Here is a 22,773-nt window from a genome sequence, read left to right as displayed (position 1 = left end):
GAGTAAGCTCCGCGTCGATATCAGCGCGTTGTCCGGTGCAGCTGGGGGCTGTAGAGGGGGGGGGGGTCCGCAATGGAGCCCGACCATTCCTCACTACTGGACGCGGCGAGAGAAAGGCTGTCGTGTCTGTCCTCTTCCGCCTCAGGCGCTCCGAAGGAGAAGGGGGCGCTGGTGAGCAGAGACTGGCGCTGCTCGTCCACGAAGAGGACAGGCGAAGGAGAGAGAGCGGACGAGGCACGCAGGGAGTGTTCCGGCGTGAGCTCGCGTGTAGCAGTGTGCTCAGGCATTCTCTGATCGCGGCGTTTCTTACGCGGCACTTGAGAGAGAAGAGGCGGAGCGGGTGGAGCATCGTGGCTGGTTTGAGCTAATCGAGCCCGCAGGGTCGATATAGCCATGTTGTCGCACTCAGGGCAGCCGCCCTTGGAGAGTGCGTTCTCAGCATGCTCGCGGCCCAGGCAGGAGACACAGAGGATGTGGCGGTCCTCGCTGGGCAGAGGGCCTCGGCAGGAAGCGCAGGCCCGAGGCATTTGAAACAACGCCTCGAATTTTGGAGAAAAAAGTGTGATGCAGCGGCAAACACACTAGCTTTATAAAGGATATAGTCACGCCGGATGGCGCAGCAGGAAGCGAGTGCTGAAGGCGGCGTCGAGATGAAGCACGAGCCGACGTCCTCAGATCTGCGTTGCAGTGCTATCCCGCTGAGAGGCTTTTCGACGGCGTGTAGAGGCTTCTCCGGAGAAGACAGCGAAGTGCAGGTGAGATCGCTGAAGGAGATGAAATCTGATCCCTATGGCGAAGCGGTGGCTTATATAGTTCCAGCCACGCCTATTTTGGCGCGCTCTGACGTCCAATGGGCGCGAAGCGCCCCCATTGGTTCGTTCCTCTCCACCGCCTCACCATAGGTTGCTGCAGTTGCCACAGCACAGACAATAAGCGCTTAGGTCTGCTGTGCTGCAGCACTGCGTTTTACATTATTTAAAAATTAAGGATAATTTTTGGCTTCATATTCTCGAGAAAAGGGGACCTTTTCCCATAGCGTAAGCTAGCTTACGCAGTACGAGAGTACTCTCGAAAGGGAACCTCATATTGCAGTGAACTACTAGTTGCTGGTGTTATAATATTGTCACATCTGTATAGGGGTGATATACCGCCCTCCACTCTTCACTAAGGATTTTATACTGCAATTCACTGAGTTCATTGGCAACATTGCCACAAACTATGATCGCTTCCTTTTGATGGGCGACTTCAATATTCATGTCTGCTGTCATTCTAACTCCCTGTCGCAGGAGTTTCTTGATTTAATAGATGCTTTTAACCTACTGCAGTGGGTCAAAAACTCTACCCACACTCAGGGCCACACACTTGACCTTGTGTTATCTTATGGGATTGATGTCACCGATATTGTTATCTCTGATTTTCCTCTCTCTGATCACAAGCCTATTTTATTCTCACTGTCTCTTCTGGAGCTCTCTCAACCCACTACTGATCCTGTTATGTCGCGGTTCTATTCTCCTCAGTTCAACACAAACTTCGACTTGTGCTTTACTGAGCTATGCTCTCACTGGCACTTGGACCAACCTTTATCTGATCTGGATGCAGATCAGCATCTTAGCCTTTTAAATTCTGCCCTGGCTTAAAGTAGCAAACGTGACTGCTCCTCTTAAGCCTCACAAACCCAAACCAAAATCAGATATGTGGCAAAATTCTGACACTCGTCTCCAAAGACAAATATGTAGAAAGGCCGAACGCAAATGGAAACGGGACAGGCTCAGTGTCTCCTTTCACATGTTCAAAGACTCACTTATAGCATACCAGAACGCTGTTAAATCAGCTAAAGCCGCATACTTCTCAAACTTAATTGAATCCAATCACTCTAACCCTAAGGTCTTGTTTTCTGTCATTCATTCTGTTTTAAACCCATCTGCTAAATTGTCTGTTGCCTCAGATGCTCTATGTGAAGACTTCCAGAGATTTTTTATTAACAAAATCACTACATTAATGACCAGTATCTGCCCTAAATTAATTCTCCCCCCTATTATGCCGCGTACCTCCTGTGTTTGGGAGGCTTTTGTTCCCATTAACCTCCAGACACTGAAGGATGTGAGCGCCAAGCTCAAACCTTCATTCTGCCCAAATGATATCATTCACCCGAGATTTTTAAAATTAATCACCAACACGGTGGGTCCAGGTATGGTATCCCTTATTAACAAGTGTCTAAGCACTGGCTCTGTTCCGGCCAATCTTAAAGTGGCTACGGTCACTCCTTTGCTCAAGAAGCCTTCACTGGATCCTTCTGTTTTAAAAAATTACCGGCCCATCTCTGTTCTACCTTTCATTTCCAAGTTATTAGAGAAAATCGTGTTGGATCAATTCCAACACTTTTTGTCAAATAACTGTATATATGAGGTCTTTCAGTCTGGGTTTAGGACCGCCCACAGCACTGAGTCCGCTCTCCTGCGAGTGCTAAATGACATTTATCTCTCCACTGACTGTGGAGACACTGTGGTTCTAGTTCTCCTAGATCTGTCGGCGGCTTTTGACACCGTTGACCATCCTACTCTGTTAGCTAGACTGGAGACGTGGGTGGGCATAAAAGGCTCTGTCCTGTCATGGTTCCAGTCTTACCTTACTGACAGAAAGTTTTTAGTAAAGATGGGAAACTTTTCCAGCTCCATGGCACCCCTGAGATGTGGTCTTCCACAGGGCTCTATTTTGGCTCCCTCTCTATTTTCTCTTTACATGCTACCGCTGGGCACAATTTTTAGGAAACACTGTGTATCTTTTCACTTTTATGCAGATGACACCCAAATTTACATTCCAATCAAGCGCAATAATCCTGCAGCATTAAACTCTCTTCATCTATGCTTAGAGGAGGTGAAGGCATGGCTAGCTCAAAATTTCCTATCCCTTAATGATGATAAGACCGAGGTCATTGTTTTCAGCCCGAGTGAAAGGTCCCAGTGCACATGCCCAGACTTGGGGAATCTATCTCCCTTTAAATCTACAGGAGTGCGGAACTTAGGTGTTCTTGTTGACCAGCCTTTAAAGTTTGATAAACACATCTCATCTGTAGTCAGTTCTGGTTTCTACCAACTTCGCTTACTTTCTAAAATCAAAGGCTTTCTCACTCCAATAACTCTGGAAATGGCAGTTCATGCTTTCATCACGTGTCGACTGGATTATTGCAACTCATATATTGCGGTATATCAGATTCTCAAATCTCCCGTCTTCAGTTAGTCCAAAATGCTGCGGCCAGACTCATCCATAATTGTCGCAAATATGATCATATCTCTCCCATCCTCAGATCTTTACATTGGTTACCAGTCCGGCAGAGAATAGATTTCAAAATTCTTCTCTTTGTCTTCAAATCTTTACACAACCTAGCACCGGTTTATCTCTCTGAACTTATTCATCCGTACATTCCGTCCAGAAGTCTCAGATCCCACGACCAGGCGCTGCTGGTAGTCCCTCGTGTCAGACTTAAGCGTAGAGGGGAGCGTGCTTTTGCGGTGGCAGGGCCCCGTCTGTGGAACACCATGCCTCTAGAGATCAGAACGGCTCCCAACCTCTCTGTTTTTAAGTCTCTGGTCAAAACTTATCTATTCTCGTTAGCATATTGATTACTTATCTTAGACTGTTCTTATTATTTTACATTTGCTTCTTGATTTTATAATTAATCTTAGCTTAGTTGTTCTCTATGTGCTTATGTCTGTTTTTGCTGCTTTTATTTTTATATGCTTGTTCTGTAAAGCACTTTGGTCTGTCTAGCGGCTGTTTAAATGTGCTATATAAATAAATGAACTTGAACTTGAACTATTAATTATTAGTGGTGCTTGCCAGAGGCAAGGCATCACTATTACTATTCGCCTTGACAAAACTTTGGCGCGCTACTCCTCCCGCATTTTTTGTCACAGACCCATGAATGAGATGTCAAAACGTGCGGCTTATTGAGGAGAGGTGTGCTATGACTTTTCTAAGCAATCTGACATACGATATTCGTACAGCGGACGAAGAAAATGTGTAAAAATATCCCATAGACTTAACATTGGAAAAATTATCTGACCTTATTTCTTTGGATCAGAAAGACATAGAGGCTTGGGAGTGGGCTCATTTGACTCGGCCTATCAAGCAGTCCATATGTAGTGACCTAACAACTTAATATCCATGCCCTAGCAACCACTTTTAGCACCCTAGCAACTGTTTAGCTACATTTAAAAGCTATATATCAGCAAAATAACAATACAGAAACACTGACTCTGGCTTTTTGGATTCAGGCTGGCCAATAGTCTTTAAATAACACCCCATAAACTATATAGCCACACCATAGCAACCATATAGAGCACCCTAGCAACCATATAGCAATATAAAGTACTTATATCATGGCTCCACATCATCACACAGGCATCATGGGTGGCTACAGGGCGCCGAGTTTTGCCACTGCAAGCACCACTCACATTTTCTTCAGGAAATGTACATTCTAGTTTAATCTTATTGTGCTGTGATGGCCATGAACACAAAGCTGCTGCTTCTCCAAAGTGTGCTACAATGAAGAAGTCCATCAAACGTTCTTAATGGTACTTTCTCCAGCGTTCTTTCTCTATAAAACAGCATATTTGAGACAAGACATTTGATTTATGGGTGTCAACAATTATGGGACTCACTGAGATATGGGTAGTTCTATATGTAACACAGGACAGTATCCAGTCAACAGCATGGATATCCCACCGATTCCTCCTTTACGAACATCAATATACTTCCTTTAGTACCACTGCCATCCTGATCACATACAACCATAAAATCAAAAACACTACACCAAGTGCTATGTTATGTTGTATTATGATCATTAAGGAACAAACCTAGCTTAATCATGCAAACTCTGGGTGACACAGGGTGTCCGATATCTCCAAGTTTCTTCTGCACTACAGACACTGCATGAACAAAAGCATATTTTGTAGTTTAAACAAACTCTTTTTGTTTAGGATTGGTATGAGAAACTTGTACATGTCATGAAAACTGATGCGGAAGCACAATGAGGATGTGGAAATTAAATTAAATTACATGAAAGAATTAATAAAAAAAATTGGAATAAGGAGAGGAACTGTTTCACATATACTATTTTTAATACCTCCAGTGGACCAAAGCCTTTTCCAGCCAAGCTGATAAAAGTGTAGCTCATTTACTTTCAGCCTAATAATCAGACACCGAAGACTATGCTTAATAATTCTATGGTACCCAAATGTAAACCTATGATAATGAATTGTTGTTTACAATAGCTGTTGTATATATGCAATTAGCTGTCTAATAATCTCACCAAAAAAATAGACCGTCTTTCATGTTCTCATAATGATAGAATGAAAACTAGCTTGCCAATCTTGTAAAGAAATAAAACTTTCAGAAGCAGTACACAATTTTTTTTAATTGGTCAGAACCCATTACTCTATGTAATTTTCAGGATTTCATGGTTTGTTTGTGTTATGCAACTTTATCTTTAGCATCCATAGCACACTTACCCAAATGTCATCTTAAAAAAATGAAAGCAATTTTTGTGTGATACTTTTGATATGTGTTAAAAAGTGACAAATAAAGGCAGTACAGTACTTGTGTAATGTTTTGTAATGTTCAATTTGATCTTAACAGAAAGTGCTTGTGGGAAGTGCACTGTTGCTATGGCCACCGAACTCAACTTTTTTTTGAGTGTATTTAGACTCTTGACTGCAAATTTTTGCAGGTGAAATGGTCATTTCAATGGGAATCCACACTCCTGAGAATTTTGCGTGACGGTGATGATTTTCCAAAGCACATTTCGCAACATGTTCAATGTGGTCAAGCGGATTTGGTACATTGACCAACAGAAAACTGCTTAGCTTGAAAATGAGTTTGTGTGAGCTGTGCTTTATACATTGTGATGATGAAACATTTGAAAGAGTTTACTATTAATGAAATGCTGAAATGCGCAAAAAGTAAACTCTCAGAGCAACATGAAAAATGTTGTGAGACGGCAGATGCTGAAAACATCAGGGGCGTCATGTGCTTAAGTATGTGTAGTAGATGAAAGACCATGCAGACTTGATGTTTCAATAGCAGTCTTTTAGTGGTTAAAGGGGTGGTTGATTGTGATTTCACCTTTTAACCTTGGTGTGTAATGTTGCTGTTTGAGCAAAACCAAAATGCATACGGTCTTTTAAAATTCTGGCAGTTTAATGCCTACAAAAACGGCTGGTAAGAGACTACAACGATCTTCTTTATTGGTCCCCAAATAAGAATCTTTAGATGTTTCCATAGACAGATAAAGCACAAACATATAATACCTTTTGTCATACAAACTGTCATTGATGTGGTCCCACACAGAAGTCTTGGATAAAAAGAAAATATGAGCTTTATGCTTTTTGCACTTGATGATAACAATCTTTGTTCTGACAGTTCAGTCTTTCAAGCTCCTCCAAGAAGTTAACTTTGAGTTTTGGTTTTTCATGTTGCACACTTTCACTCAGATGGGAGACTAGAGATTTTCAGAATTGCTAGAACAAATTCAGGGGTTTTGATTTTACTCTTATGGATGGACACGTGCTCTGATAATGGAGCCAGCTTTTAGTTTCTTTTTGTCTTTAGTACCTTTTCCATTACTTTGAGATGCTCCCTGTTTTGGTTTTTTGGAGATCCCACAATAGCTTTTATCTACTTCGCTGTTGGATAATAAAGTAGAGTTGCTTGACTTCTATGAGACTGGCACTAACAGCTGTAAACTCCCAAGTTCCTTCTTTCTTTTAGTAAGCCATTTGCTTTTAGGTTTCTCTGTGTTCAGAGCCTTAGCTGATGGGACTTTGACCTCAGTAGTTGTGTGAAGACCGTCTGCATTGTGAATATTATCTATTCTTCTTCCTTTAGAGGTTAGTGTCTCATCAAATATGACTTTATTTATTTCTGCTTTTGCTGTTTTTTTTATTTTATTTTTTGGAATAAAAATTCTGGAAAAAGTCTGGAATTGGCTGCTTGAATGCTTTTCTTTGGCTGTACAACTGGTGCCATTTTACAGTGACGGAGGTGGGTTTTCAGCCTCTCGAAGGGCTTCCCACAATGTGGACAGTCTTCTAAATGGTGGGATCAAAGAATTGTCAGGACTGGACCAAAAGGGTTCAAATCAAGGCTGCTTGGAGAAAGTAACCACTTGATTATTTTCCCACGTATCTCACAGAAGAGACAACTTAAAGATCTTATGAATTTGCTTTATGAGCAATTTTCTGTTGTGTGGTGTAATACCTTTATCTGTTAAATACATAGACTGTATAAAAACAGGTTAAATAGCTATAGTTTTGAAATATCTGTATACTACTTTTAGTAGTACACTAGGTGGCCTTGAATCTCCAATTTAGATTTTAAGGAATAGTACAAACAAAAAATAAACCATGAGATACCAAAATGGACAAATCATCTATCAGATACCTAGATTTGATACTTACCATATTTCATAATTTTACTGCCATCTTGAAAGAGGTAAATATCTCCTCTGTGTCTTTTAAAGACATTATTAAACTCTGAATTGGGAACGTTTCTAAAGCGTACATGGGTAAAATTAGATGGAATTCTACAATGAATTATATTAATTTAATATTAGTATTACATGTATTATTATTCCATTGAAGTCTTACAATCAAATTAATTTTTAGAGTTCCTTAAATAGGCTACATACATAAATACACGAATTATATATACGAATTACACACACACACACACACACACACACACACACACACACACACACACACACACACACACACACACACACAGCCTATATATATATAACCATTCCTTGAAAATGAAAAATAGGAATAACGTTATATTAACATGGTCTATTTCCAAAATGTCAAAATTTGGGCTAATACTCCGGAATAATACAGAGGTTTGAGGATAATTTCCCCAATGGCTAATTTGCTTTGCGAGGTGAACTACAAATTGACGTCATTGCTGAATAAAATATTAAAGAGGATAAAACTAATACTAATAAATGATTTACCAAAATCCAGATCTCCGTAGATGTTTTATTTAATGTAGAAAATTCCAAAATAAGAATTAATTTCAAATTAAAACGTAACGATTCGTACGTCACGCATGTTACGTCATTATGACAGCAACAGATGGAGGACTGAGTGAGTGAGTGAGTGAGAAAGAGAGAGAGAGAGAGAGAGAGAGAGAGAGAGAGAGAGAAATGGATACATTATAACTTCAGAAAATGACAGAACTCAAGAACCATCCGTGAGAGAGGTAGAGTACACCACATCCCTTTCGTCTCTTCACAAACTATTTATTCCGTTCAAATTCCTTCGTTTGTTCTCTCGTAGGAACAGTTCATCGCTAGGAGGAAGTAAAGTGAACTACACATAGCATTGTGCTATCTGTCTTTGCGTGACATTCTGAACGCACTGTTTTTGAAACATTATTACCGATTTGTATCAATGGACCTATGTAAATGAGCTATTTTGAGTGAAAATAATTGTAATTAACATCAGACGTTTACATTTAAATTATATAGATAAGGTGTTTCCCGCCCGTTCTTTGTCAACCCTATGGAGATCATTTTTCTAGTATGAATATAATAGCTCAGTTTATCTCACGAATGGATCATAATGCATATAAGATGATCATATAAGCTTATATTGGCAGGCCTGAATTATTAGATATTAATATTCATGTCTTCTGTACACCTGCACTGCAATGTAAACGTGTCTGCAGCTTCTCACTGTGAATTACATTTGTCATTTCGCTCATCATTAGGGAAGAATCTTGACAGAACCCTTCATTTTGCTGAAAGGGAAGCCGGTGGTCTCTGACAGAGAGTTGCTGTGTGCCCTTATTTGACTGCCAAATGCACAGATACGACATGTTGACAGAAAGCAGGTAACATCATTTGCTTCTAATTGTGTTTCCATGCATGTTTCATGATGCATTTATGTAACACACATGCCCTGCAGACATCCATGATGCTGCTGTTGACAGTGTATGCAGGTTTAGTGTAGTACTTGGTGTGTGCTGGTTATTTTTAGATGTTCTTTTAGAAGGCTGATCCTCTAGACTAGCAACTATATCGGCTAAATGAGTCTGTGCTGTTATCCAGCATCAAGCTTTGACAGCTCTTGAGCCGATGACATTTTTATTCTTAAATCCGAGTCATAATCCTGCAGTGGACATATTGATGACTAATGGTTGCAATCAATTCTGCACTGCCCCACTGCTTAAGGAATGGTGATACTTAATACTTAGAAAGATATGTGTCTAGAATGTTCTGAAGCAGCTCAAAAAGACCTGGTTGTTTAGTAATAATTATTCTATGCATGTTGAACATAGTCAAATGCGATGATCTCTGTCAACAGAAAACGCAGACACAGCTGTGATGCTGAGGAGCTTCAGGTCTTGCCCCAGGCAAAGAGGTCTGGAGGTTATCCCTTTCTCCCTGAGGTTGGCCGTGATGTCTGGGACTCTGAGGTAAGAAGGCACAAGAAGTTGGCCAGGAACCTTCTTTCGTTCAAGAACCGTCAAATGAGACTGTTGACGTTCATTTTAGAATATATTTCATAAAGGTACACACTAGAGAAAGTACTGAAGTATAGAGTTAAAGCCAGAATTATGAGATGTAAAAATCACAATTACCAGTATATAACATGCAATTGTGAGATATAGATTTGCAGTTGCAAGAAAAAAGTTAGATTTGTGAGATTGAAAAAAGTTGTAGTTGCCTGTTTTTTTATTCCATTGCAGAAACGAGCCAAGTTTCTTCTACCACCCCTCTATTCTTATTCTCAATTCCTTGTCACCCAACAGTCTTCCAGCAGTGACAGCAGTGGGATCAGCAGTCCGGAGCGGATGGCAGGAGCCAGTTCCAACATCCAGAACACTGACCAAAGAGGACTCCATGTATCCCAGGCTCCCTGCAGCCCCATTGCCCCCACCATCTCAGCAGAAGAGCCGGCCATCTCCTTGAGCCACAACATCTCATATGATCACATCAACCGTATCTTAAGGGAAGCCCACTTCAATAGCCTGCAAACTCATGGTCAACAAGGACAGACGTAACTCTTCCAGCACCCACTGGCATTAAGGAACAATGCACAGGGGACCTTTTAGAGGGACATTATTGGCCATTTGAAGGCCTAGCACAAATATAGGCCCTCTAAATGCTTTTGTCTTCTTTCTTATAGCACTTTTTCATGTTCATAGTGTTTATGTGGGGCTCTACTTGATTTGTTGACCATGAACTTCACATAGGTGCATTTAAAAGAAATATCTTGAAAATTGTTGCAAGATTTTGTAAGCTTGACAGTCACACATGGTGCTACTGCAGTTCTGGGTCATGTTTTATTCAGACACATGCATTTGGCCAATTCTGATACTCTTTGTCCAGTGTAGAAAAGGAAAAGAAATCAAACAATTTCCTGTATTTAAGAGCTGTCTAGAAACCATGTGATTATAATGCAGCCCTGCTTTGGAGCCATTCCAGATTATTATTCTGATTAATAATGCAGTTAACGTGTTAACAGAAGATTCTGGTTTGGTTCTGACTGGAATTTAGACTCTTTCAGGAAGTTTTTGGGGCTTGATGATTGCTTACATATCCAAAACTCAGGTCTAGAGGATTTCTCTCTGCGTGCCATGAAGGTTCAGGCTTTATTATGGAACTTGGTGCCAGATCCTTAGAATTTTTATATCACATAGTCTCTCTTTTCCTTTACCTTAGAAAAAAAAAAAGAATGAAAAAAAAAAAACAGATATTAGCACTTGTAGAGAGACTATTCTGAAAATGCATGCTGGACTCAGGTCTATTAATGTACATAATGAAGCACTCTTTGTCTAGGTGTAAACCAATGAGAATCATTGTACGAATCCAGTGACTGCAAATTGAAATCCATGTCTGATATTCGCACAAGAATTTCCTGGTTTCTTTTTGCAATAACCAGAGCTGGAAATAAACTAGTTTAGATCAGTCACTGCGCTCCCTGTAATACGAGGACTCGTCTTCTGTGGGCAGACCAGGATGACCTAAAATTAGCTTGCACCTAACTTAGCACTCTACAGTATCACGTCACCGCAAGATACTAAATATTTTACCTTAAAAAATATCAATACAACCCATTTATGCCTGTGTTTGACCAATATACATGATTCTTTTCAAAATGGAAAACTAAACAGGAATGTAGTGCTCCTAAATATAGTATAGGTCAGTCCATGTTAGACATACATACTCAACAAAATTTTGAAGCTTAGTCCAAACAGATTGTATGAGGACAGTTACATCATTTCAAGCAGGTGATCTAATTGTGTACGAGATACTGATGTACTTTAAACTACTCTGTGCACAATACTGTACATCCCAGGCACTATGCTTTGTTAGCTTCTGATGATGGAAATCGTCCCTGCAGTCACCACTGTTTTGTATGTAGGACTGTATTATAATGTATAGCTAGCATATATACAATCTTTGAAATCATTGTTATTTTATTAAATGTTCTGCTGATGTAAATAAAAATAATGCTTTTTTAAATATATGTATTCAGTTTTTTCTGTTTCAGGCTCTGCCTTTTAATTTTAAATACTGCAACACTTTCACACAAAACAGTTCTTTATATATTTGCACATAGGGTAGACATTGATTTGGCAGGATGTTTTCTGATTAAACTCAATATGGGTGTTAATGTTTGTTCTTATTTTATAAATACACACAGGAAGACATAAGTGCTTTAGGTAAGAGGAAAGATTGTAGTGCAAGAAGTAGCAACCGTTGCAGTAACACCACAAAGAAAAGCATCCTGAGTGGTTTCTCAAATGTATCTCTGTGAATTCAGAATAATCTGAGATGCACCATTACTGATGATCAAGACTTGACTTATTCCCAGTCTGAACTCTTAATGTGAACCACTAGCAGCATTTAGACAGTAAGTAACAAGTATGTTGCAGTTGCAACTGAAGGTGGATGTTGCCTCCATAAATACTGTGACCACATTTACATGAAAAATTATTTCTGGTCAACTAGAACATTCCTGTATACATGTAGTCAGTATATAAGCTTAGACTTGCATGTTTTTCCACTATTCTTTATTACTGGAGATTTTAGTCATTGAATAATATGAATAATACATAAAACATGAATAATAGTGACAACAATTCAGAACACAATGACGTGCAAAATGAATGCTACCTTCAAAAGTTTGGGGTTGGTAAGTTTTTTTCTTTTTAAAAGTCCCTTATGCTCACCAAGGCTTCATTTATTTAAAGAAAAATATAGCAAAAAACAACAATACTGAAATATTTGTACAATTTAAAATAACTTTTCTATTCTAATATTTTAAAATGTAATTTATTTCTGTGATGGCAAAGTTTAATTTTCTGCATCCAGGCTTCAGAAATCATTCTTATATTTATTATTATTAGTGTTGAAAACAGTTGTGCTGCTTAATATTTTTGTGTAAACCATTAAACATTTTTTAAGATACTTGGATGAATAGACGGTTTAAAAGAACTACATTTATTTGAAATAGAAATGTAATTACTGTTCCTTTTGATAAATTTAATGCATCCTTGCTGATTAAGGATTTTGCAAAAAAAATAATTAATACATAAAATCCTACTTATCCCAAACTTTTCAATGTAGTGCAGGTCATGACATTTTAATGTTAGTCAAAAAAAATTCAGTCTCCTATTTTCTCCAGCATTTAATGCACAGATATAAACAAACAGTTGATGTTTCAAATAAGTTGTTTATGTGATTCAAAATTATGATTAATGCAAGCATAAGTCATAATATTGCTTTAATCAGATACTCAGGTTAATGAAGACTAACATTTTATTGCATGTAAACATGGTCACTTGCAGCAATTATTATATCATTATTAGAATAGAATGAACTTATTTTCTCCCAAATCAGCACATAACCATAAATTAATGTTGGCATCAGAAACTGAGGAAGGAGAAGGCAGACACTTGCTCACTAGATGTGTGTGAGCCTGCAGTTCTCTCAAAGCTTTTCTCAATTGATTAGTCTGTGTCTGTAGTGGCTTCTACGCTTATCTGGGCATCTGACTCGACAGGAACTGGCTCAACCAAACATACAGGTTTGCTTCTGTTGACTAACTCCATTGCACTGAATTGTGACAGTCTAGGTGGTTCTGAGATCTTAGAGGTTTCCGTGTTCCTGTGCTCCCCTTTTTCTTTTTCTCTTTTCATATGAGACCCAGGTGTAGTGCTGTTACCCTGTAGGTGTTGTGTAGATGGGGTCTCCTCTGATGGGATAACTAGCGTTGTCTCCTAGTTGTCCCGGAACAAAGGGTACGTTTATAGTTCCAGAGGGCTGATCTGAAAGCGAAGAGCTGGCAGAGGTTGGACATCCGACACGGTCACATTTGGAATTTGTGACACAACAAAGCAAGGCCTCAAACTGCCTTAAGAGCCAATTAAACAAAAACAATCTGTTAGTCCGACATAATAACAAAGTTAACACCACTACACTGAACAAAAATTGGTATAGAAACAGTTTTTCCTAGCAGTGTTTGCAAAGAAATCGCTAATGAATTTCACAATTAGTCACACATCGGAATGGATTTAAAAGTAACATTTAAAAGTAGAAAGTATGAAAATAGAATTTTCCTGTACAACATAGTTCAATAATCTATGTTGACCTTTGTTGCCTTGTTGGCGACAGGGCCTGCGGTTTGTTCTCTAAGTTGTGTGAAGTGTTTAAGTGTGATATTGTAAATATGGTCTAGAGACAGGAAATCTAAAGAAATCAGGCAGGCCAGAGCACACAACGCCCTCTAGAGGAAGGATATATGTTATCAGTATAAATTGCTCATACAAGTCAAGTAAAAAATTAAGGATTTGTTTATTTGAAATCACTTTCTGAGTCTAAGTGGTAACAGAATAGGAGACTTTACCATCTGGAAGATTTGTGTGTGGTCCTGGAGTTTGCGAGACACAAGTTCAATGACCACATCACAGTTGAGGGTGGAACATTTGAAAGAAAATAGAGGATTAAGACATAAACAATTTTAGCAATGACATTGCATGCACTGACATTACAACCCATGTGTGTACTGTACATCCGTATGTGGCTACACTGATGCCGAAATCATGCACATGTCTCATAATGAATCATGTACTCTTTGATGAAGTGCTGGCTCTCCTCTCTGGACAGGAAGACTTTGGAACCGCTGGTCAGTCTGTTTATAAGTGCCGTCTCTTGATTCAAATGAACACAAATATAACAAAATAACAATGTCAATCTCACACAAACTAAAATATATATAAAACATTTTTGTTGTTGTTGTGAAAATTAAGCTTATTTTAAAATCTCATTCTTCATTACAAAATATTTGTGGTTTTAAAGAAATTGTTTATTCAAAAAGGACAGTAAGACATTTTTGTTACAAAACATCGTATTTCAAATAAACACTATTCTTTTGAATTCTAAAAAAGTTGTAAATATCAAACAGCACAACCATTTTCAACAATTATATATATATATATATATATATATATATATATATATATATATATATATATATATATATATATATTTTTTTTTTTTTTTTTTTTTTCAACAATTATATAATAAATCAGCATAATTTATGCTGATTTATTATTTTTTTAATAAATAATATTTTTTATTGAAATAGAGTTATAAACTACTGATTAGCAGTAATGATAATTTGAGGGTCACTGAGAGCGAGAAATGCAAAAAAAAAAACTCAAACTTCAATATGATAAAGAGAGTTTATGCTTAATTTTACTCATAATTTAATGGCCCTCAAAATAAGCCGCCTTAATATAAAAATATAACGTAACATAATTAATATAACATGCAAAAAAATTACATTATTTCTTATATATTATATTTCTTGCGATTTTGTTGCAAATTATTGAAAGCGTGTATATTAATTACACAGATGGGGAGCACGCCAGCATGGCGCAATAAAAATATTAACGACATAGCTGGTTTCATGGTGTCTTTGCATGCTATCACATTATCAGCTCGACAAATTCAAGCAGTCGATTTCACATTGCTTTAAATGCAATTTTTAACTATCACATTCCTATTTACAATCATTCTGGTAGCACGTGAAGGCAGCATCAGTGAAAATAGGCTTTAGCAACATTAGCCTTACAGAGTGCCAAGAAGTTCTTTTGGAAAACAAAATATGACACGTTAATTTGGCTACTTTGTCTGAAGCTGATGTTTGCGCACGAAGCGTTGCCAAACTTTGCACAATTTCCAGTGCTGAACTGACCCCCGTTTGTGAGCCAGTCCAGTGTAAAATGATTAGTACAAACATTATAGGCCTTTTCTGGGTTTTTTTTTCAGGACATTTCCTTCTAAAATTAATCAATCTCCAGCAGTTACAGCAAGAAAACATTAAATGGCAGACTGCTGCTTTTCACTCAGGGCGATGTCTATGCTAATAGGGCAGAAATGGTTACAAATGGGCGGGACTTCCCCTAGTATGATGTCATTATAGGGAGAAATCTGGAACCACTTGTTTGGAGAGACTGTTTGTGATTTATTGGGATTATAAAAAAAATTAGTGGGTGGATTTTTATCATTATAGGCAGGTTGTTTTCACACACTGCGGCCACACAACTGTGGTTCAAACACCTTATAAAAGTGATTTTTGCATAATAGGTCACTTTAGCTATGCAATGTCCTGGCGTTAATGACCTCAAACACTTGAGAAAGCAATGTGTCCTAACCTCCATCAAGGACAAAAGCCCTGTAGCAGTCTGTCCCTTACCGCTCTGATAGGTCACCGCTTTCCGGACTCACCCCAGAGTGGCTGTCCGAGCTGCCCGACTTACTGCTTCCTCTTAATGAGGTCTGGCCGGCTTCTGCCATCTCCTGGGATGAGTTGTGGGAGGAACTGTGCCCACTGTCCGTTTCCTCCCAGCCTCCACCAGTCTGCCCTGGGCATCTGTGAGATCCTGAGAATAGAAGAATTGGTCATTTCTTTGACATTCTTAACATACACTTGACCTGCTTTTATATTCAGTGCATGGCTCACATCTGTTGCCGTGAGATTGGATGCTGTAGGCACATGCTGGCTCTGCTATCTCCACAGTAGCAGAGGGCACCACCACAGCGTGGTAGTGGTTGTCATGGACATGAATGCCAGGATACTCTGTTGGAGGAAGGACAGCACTGGCAACAACTTCGGCAGCTTTCTAAATCTTGTCTAAAAGAGTCCCTCCACCTGAACGAGTGAGGCAAACATTGCGTGAAATGTTAAATGTGAGCCAAAATCATGACAATAAAAAGGACCAAAGACTTAAACTACTTCAGTCTGTGTGTATTGAATTTATTTAATACACGAGTTCCACAATTTGAGTTGAATTACTGAAATAAATGTACTTTTCCACGACATTATAATTTGTTGAGATGCACCTGTATAGTACAATGCTATTATCTGAATCCACTCACAAAATCAGCACCATGGAACAATGATAGTAATACCATGGTATGTTTGTATATTATTGCCCTGAATGTAACATTAAAATAGTACCAGCATTACCATAGACCATAGGTACTCCTGTGATGGTACATGTCAAAAAGACCATGGTATATTTTCAAAACACCAAGACCGTACCATGGTACCAATGTCTGTAACCAAATACATCATATGTCCATTTATCTATTTAACCACTGCTAAAGCCATATATCCAACAAACAATGTGAAAAAGATGCGTCAAAGATGACGCTATTTTCCCATTTCCTCTGATATGTACTTTTGGTAGGAAAACCAACCGTTCCAGTAATGAACCCATGGTGAAGAAATGTGTCTATTTGCATGTCTATTTGCCATTGCTCACAGGGCGGGTGACAGTGCAGGTCATGTCTGCCCAAGAATGTCTTCACAAACCACACGGATATGGCAAGCCGTTTTAGCATTTAAAACCTTTTTTTTACTATCCAAAAATATAATTTCGGATAGTCACAATTGTAATTCCAGATATCTATATTGCAATTATGACTCGTCGTAATTGGAATTAAGATATCTAAAATGTGATTATGACTAGTCATAATACACATTCCAGATATCTACAATGCTATTACGACTAGTCATGAAAAATATTTTCAGATATCTTCAATTGAGTTTTGACTTGTCGTAATTCCAATTCAAGATATCTTTAAATATGATTTGCCTAGTCAAAATACAATTTAAGATATCTTTAATTAAAATTTTTTAAAGATATCCAAAATACATTTGTAGATATCTGCAATTCATTTATGACTAGTCAAATTACAGTTGCAGATATCTTTAATTGGAATTTTGACTAGGCAAATCATATTTAAAGATATCTTGAATTGGAATTATGACTAGTCAAAACTCATTTAAAGATATCTGCAATTTAATTATGGATATCCCAATCAGATTTGTGACTAGGAAGAACTAGATTTAGAGATATCTGCATTTAGCTTTGTTACTAGGCGTAATTGCAATGTAGATATCTGGAATTAACAATTTGACTAGTCAAAATACGTTTATAGATATCTACAATGTGCATGCAAATACACCTTTGCTGAGCCCAACCTTAAACATTTTATTTAACCAATCCTAGCTTGGAAACTGTTGTCATCTGCAATTTTGTCAAAGAGTTGTATAATAAAAGTCCTGCGTCTTTGGGTGATTTTAAACTGTTTTATACAGAAGTAATTCAAAAGTATGGAAATACAAATGTAGCTGGAGCATGTGTAAAAGTGGTAGGCTATAGAGAGAGGACTTAAATAGGCTTTTGTCCTGTTTTATATTGTAATGTTGAGATGTGTGTGCTGTGGATTACATTTTGTTAGTCTTTATTTACAAATGAACACATGCATTATCGCAAGCCGTTTTAGCATTTAATACTTTTTTTTTGACTATCCATAAATATAATTTCGGATAGTCACAGTTGTAATTCGGATAGTCATAATTATAATTCGACTAGTCACAATGATAATTAGAGATATCTGCAATTATAATTGCACTAGTAAGAAATCGGATTAGAGATATCTCTAAATACTTTATGACTAGTCAAAACTCCATTTAAGATATCTTCAAATACTTTATAGATATCTTCAATAGATGTGTCATACATCCACAAATGTAATTAGAGATATCTCTAATTAAACTTCGACTAGTAACAATTATAGTTTGAGATATCTGAATTACAATTCCTACTAGTCGAATTGCTGTTGTGTGACATCAGAATAAATTTACTCAGCTCCTCCCTGCCTACTCTACGAACTGCTAACAACATAATAAAAGTCTGCTTTTGTTGTCATGGAGAGAAAAGCTACTGGATGAAGTGCTTCATGGATTATTGAATATATCTGGATGCAGCCTTGTGTGGTAAAAGGTCTCCATCGTTTTAATTGAATCATGTTGAAAAATAGACCAAATGCAGTGTAATGTTCAATAAAGGCAGAAAATCACAAACTGCTCGTCTGAATCTATCTATTATATATTTAGACAATGAAAAACAATGGTTTTTATTTATTTTTTTAAAGAAAGGTAGGACTAATTTGCAGATTTTCTTACCATTCATTCTGACTTTTTTTAATCAGGATTGTGATATATAGACGATAAGAGATATACATTTTATAACTGTGAAATAAAAAGTTGCTTTTTTCTTTATTAATTAATTAATTAATTTCTTTATTTAGTGGTGGAAACCAACGAGCACAGCTTTTAACCACTACACCACTACAGTTGACTTTAATCCAACATCGTTTATCAGTCTTAACTGATATCATATGTTGGTGGACGACAGTGTAAGTAGTTTCTGACAACAAGTCAGGCTTGCACTTAATATAAATAGATACTGATTCTTTTAACATTATATCAAATGTTTCAACGGCTGACATGAGGCTTATGCATGTGTTAATTTGTAAATAAAGGCTAACAAAATGTAATCCACAGCACACACTTCTCAACATTACGATATAAAACAGGACAAAAGCCTATTTAAGTCCTCTCTCTATTGCCTACCACTTTTACACATGCTCCAGCTACATTTGTATTTCCATACTTTTGAATTACTTCTGTATAAAACAGTTTAAAATCACCCAAAGACGCAGGACTTTTATTATACAACTCTTTGACAAAATTGCAGATGACAACAGTTTCCAAGCTAGGATTGGTTAAATAAAATGTTTAAGGTTGGGCTCAGCAAAGGTGTATTTGCATGCACATTGTAGATATCTATAAACATATTTTGACTAGTCAAATTGTTAATTCCAGATATCTACATTGCAATTACGCCTAGTAACAAAGCTAAATGCAGATATCTCTAAATCTAGTTCTTCCTAGTCACAAATCTGATTGGGATATCCATAATTAGAATGAGCTTTATTGCCAGGTATGTTCACACATACGAGGAATTTGTTTTCGTGACAGAGCTCCGCAGTGCAACATAACAGCGACAGAACAAAAAACACAATAAGGAATAAAAAATACAAAAAAATACAAATAGGTGGGTAAGGATTGACAATATACAAATTGACAATGTATGGCAGGTATATTAAAAAGAGCATTTATGTATGTACATGTATATTATGTGGAAAAATTGTAACTGTACGCTAAGTATGTGTGTTGGATAAATAAGTGTATGTGTATATAAATATAAATATAAGTAGTATAGTGTGTTCCATGTATGTACATGTATATTATGTGCAAAAGATTTACGTGTACGCTAAGTATGTGTGTTGGATAAAAAGTGTAGTGTATATAAATATAAATAGTGTAGTGTGTCCCACAGTTATTATCAGCTGTTCATAAGATGGATTGCCTGAGGGAAGAAACTGTTCCTGTGTCTGGTCGTTCTGGTGCTCAGTGCTCTGTAGCGTCGACCAGATGGCAACAGTTCAAAGAGGGAGTGTGCTGGATGTGAGGGGTCCAGAGTGATTTTAACAGCCCTTTTGCTCACTCTGGATAAGTACAGTTCTTGAATAGATGGGAGGGTTGTACCGATAATTCGCTCAGCATTATTCGCTCAGCATTCGCTCGCTCAGATTAAATTGCAGATATCTTTAAATGAGTTTTGACCATTCATTATTCCAATTCAAGATATCTTTAAATATGATTTGCCTAGTCAAAATTCCAATTAAAGATATCTGCAACTGTAATTTGACTAGTCATAAATGAATTGCAGATATCTACAAATGTATTTTGGATATCTTTAAAAATTTTGAATTAAAGATATCTTAAATTGTATTTTGACTAGGCAAATCATATTGAATTGGAATTACGACTAGTCAAAACTCAATTGAAGATATCTCTAATTGAATTATCACTAGTCAAATTGTAATTTGAGATATCTCTAATTAGAATTTTGACTAGGCAAATCATATTTAAAGATATCTTGAATTGGAATTATGACTAGTCAAAACTCAATTGAAGATATCTGAAAATATTTTTCAATGGAAGTCAATGGAAGGTTATGACTAGTCATAATCACATTGTAGATATCTTAATTCCAATTACGACGAGTCATAATTGCAATATAGATATCTGGAATTACAATTGTGACTATCCGAAATCATATTTTTGGATAGTCAAAAAAAGTTTTAAATGCTAAAACGGCTTGCCATACATGCATAAGCCTCATGTCAGCCGTTGCAACATTTGATATAATGTTAAAAGAATCAGTATCTATTTATATTAAGTGCAAGCCTGACTTGTTGTCAGAGACTACTTACACTGTCGTCCACCAACATATGATATCAGTTAAGACTGATAAACGATGTTGGATTAACGTCAACTGTAGTGGTGTAGTGGTTAAAAGCTGTGCTCTTTGGTACATTCAACCCGTGTTCGCATCCGTTTTTTGCCAAACATTTTTTCTACTTTTTCAAAATCTCATATCGTATTGGAAAGGCATTTATTTTCAATAAAAATTAATGAAATAATTAAAAAGTTGAAAATAAATATTGGTTAAGGTAGGTGTAGGGAGGGCTTTTTTTGTCCCAGTAAGGTGGCATCCATTAAAAATGTTTAATTAAAATAATCATTTACACTCACTACGCTATTATTGCGTACTGTTTTATATAATGTAGCTACTACAATACTGAGATGCAGATAATTGCCACTATTTGAAATAAGTAGTATAAATAGCAGAAAATCTAGCTATTTTAACAGTGTAAATATAATCTACAGTTCTTTGCACTTAGTGTAAATATCATCTATCGCTAAGAAAATATGCAATTTACACCTAGTGCAAATAGCCGCTGCCTAAAAGAATACATTGGCGCTCATCACTCAAGACAGCAGAATATCGTCATCATGGATCTCTTGCTATAATACAATACAATCCTCCCACCTTGTGGGCTATTTATGGAAGCTCGTTTCCACCACTAAATAAAGAAATTAATTAATTAATTAATAAAAAAAAGCAACTTTTTATTTCACAGTTATAAAATGTATATCTCTTATCGTCTATATATCACAATCCTGATAAAAAAGTCAGAATGAATGGTAAGAAAATCTGCAAATTAGGCCTACCTTTCTTTAAAAAAATAAATAAAAACCATTGTTTTTCATTGTCTAAATATATAATAGATAAATTCAGACGAGCAGTTTGTGATTTTCTGCCTTTATTGAACATTACACTGCATTTGGTCTATTTTTCAACATGATTCAATTAAAACGATGGAGACCTTTTACCACACAAGGCTGCATCCAGATATATTCATTAATCCATGAAGCACTTCATCCAGTAGCTTTTCTCTCCATGACAACAAAAGCAGACTTTTATTATGTTGTTAGCAGTTCGTAGAGTAGGCAGGGAGGAGCTGAGTAAATTTATTCTGAAGTCACACAACAGCAATTCGACTAGGAGGAATTGCAATTCATATATCTCAAACTATAATTGTTACTAGTCGAAATTTAATTAGAGATATCTCTAAAACGGCTTGCGATACGTCCTTGAATGGCGATCGCAGATCAGCACTCGAGTCAGATTCCAAATTTGGACTTGCTCCTGAAATCTAGGATGGTGGTTTTAGGGTTTTTTGTTTCCAATCAAACAAAAGCTGGGTGAAACATGAAAGACCAGCTGATTAATGTGTATCCGTGGGGTGTATGTCACTGGCACCACAAAAGATTATGGGCTCTTAGTCATCTCGTATGGAATGTAAAGCCGTGCCACTGTTAAATCCACCCTTCCTGCACAAGCTGCACCCTCATTAGCCACATGTTAATTGATAGAAGGGCTATAAAGGCAGCCACTAATGAGTGGGGATCAACAAACAATTCAACCAGCCAATTAGAGGAACGAAGAACAGCAGTATAAAAATGTCTAGCAAAGCAATAACCTGTATTTCTATAAGAAAAGACATCCTACAGGTTATGCTTCAGCTTTGTTTGTGGCCTTCCTTCATATGGGCTTCATTCACACTTTTTCGGTGCACTACAAGGTGTTAATTGAAAAAGAATGGGCTTGTGGAAACAGTTGTGTTTGGTCCAAATTGGCTATAAAATCTAATGGTTTGGGGGAACTTGTCTTGACATTAAAAGGTTTATGCAGACGATCAGTTCTGTGCACAATGAGCTTTACATTACACAATGTCTTTATTATACAGAATTTAATACATGTCAACCAGTGAGTTTTAAATGTTTTAAACATTTCTATTTAATTGAGAGACTAAATAGGATATTTGTACTTTCAAAAATTAGTCATAGTCCAAGATTATTCAAGTGAACAGAAAAAAAAGATTGAAATGTTTTTAAAAAATAAATCGAAAACATTTCTCACCATTTATAT

At 37.1% G+C, this 22,773-nt stretch overlaps 1 protein-coding gene and 1 pseudogene across 1 annotated transcript; one reads left to right on the top strand and one right to left on the bottom strand.

Annotated features, from left to right (window-relative positions):
- Positions 1-8,153: 8,153 nt before the first annotated feature.
- On the top strand, positions 8,154-11,530 carry LOC132121639 (protein FAM104A-like). Its single transcript, XM_059531247.1, has 4 exons — positions 8,154-8,259; positions 8,770-8,892; positions 9,366-9,477; positions 9,814-11,530. The coding sequence occupies exons 2-4, from the start codon at positions 8,861-8,863 to the stop codon at positions 10,063-10,065; spliced, it is 396 nt and encodes a 131-aa protein (XP_059387230.1). The 5' UTR covers positions 8,154-8,259; positions 8,770-8,860; the 3' UTR covers positions 10,066-11,530.
- Positions 11,531-12,811: 1,281 nt separating this feature from the next.
- LOC132120993 (AP-4 complex accessory subunit Tepsin-like) lies at positions 12,812-16,590 on the bottom strand (annotated as a pseudogene).
- Positions 16,591-22,773: the final 6,183 nt, after the last annotated feature.

Source organism: Carassius carassius, chromosome 39, assembly GCF_963082965.1.
Source record: "Carassius carassius chromosome 39, fCarCar2.1, whole genome shotgun sequence".
NCBI classification, from domain to species: domain Eukaryota; kingdom Metazoa; phylum Chordata; class Actinopteri; order Cypriniformes; family Cyprinidae; genus Carassius; species Carassius carassius.
Note: the sequence above shows the minus strand (reverse complement) of the source record. Positions and strands in the feature narration are given on the sequence as shown.

What these genes read in the sequence shown, in the direction of transcription:
- LOC132121639 (XM_059531247.1), top strand. Translation starts at nt 8,861, where the DNA reads ATGCACAGATACGACATGTTGACAGAAAGCAG. An exon ending in GACATGTTGACAGAAAGCAG is followed by an intron (nt 8,893 to 9,365) that starts GTAACATCATTT and finishes CTCTGTCAACAG; the next exon opens with AAAACGCAGACACAGCTGTG. An exon ending in GTGATGTCTGGGACTCTGAG is followed by an intron (nt 9,478 to 9,813) that starts GTAAGAAGGCAC and finishes GTCACCCAACAG; the next exon opens with TCTTCCAGCAGTGACAGCAG.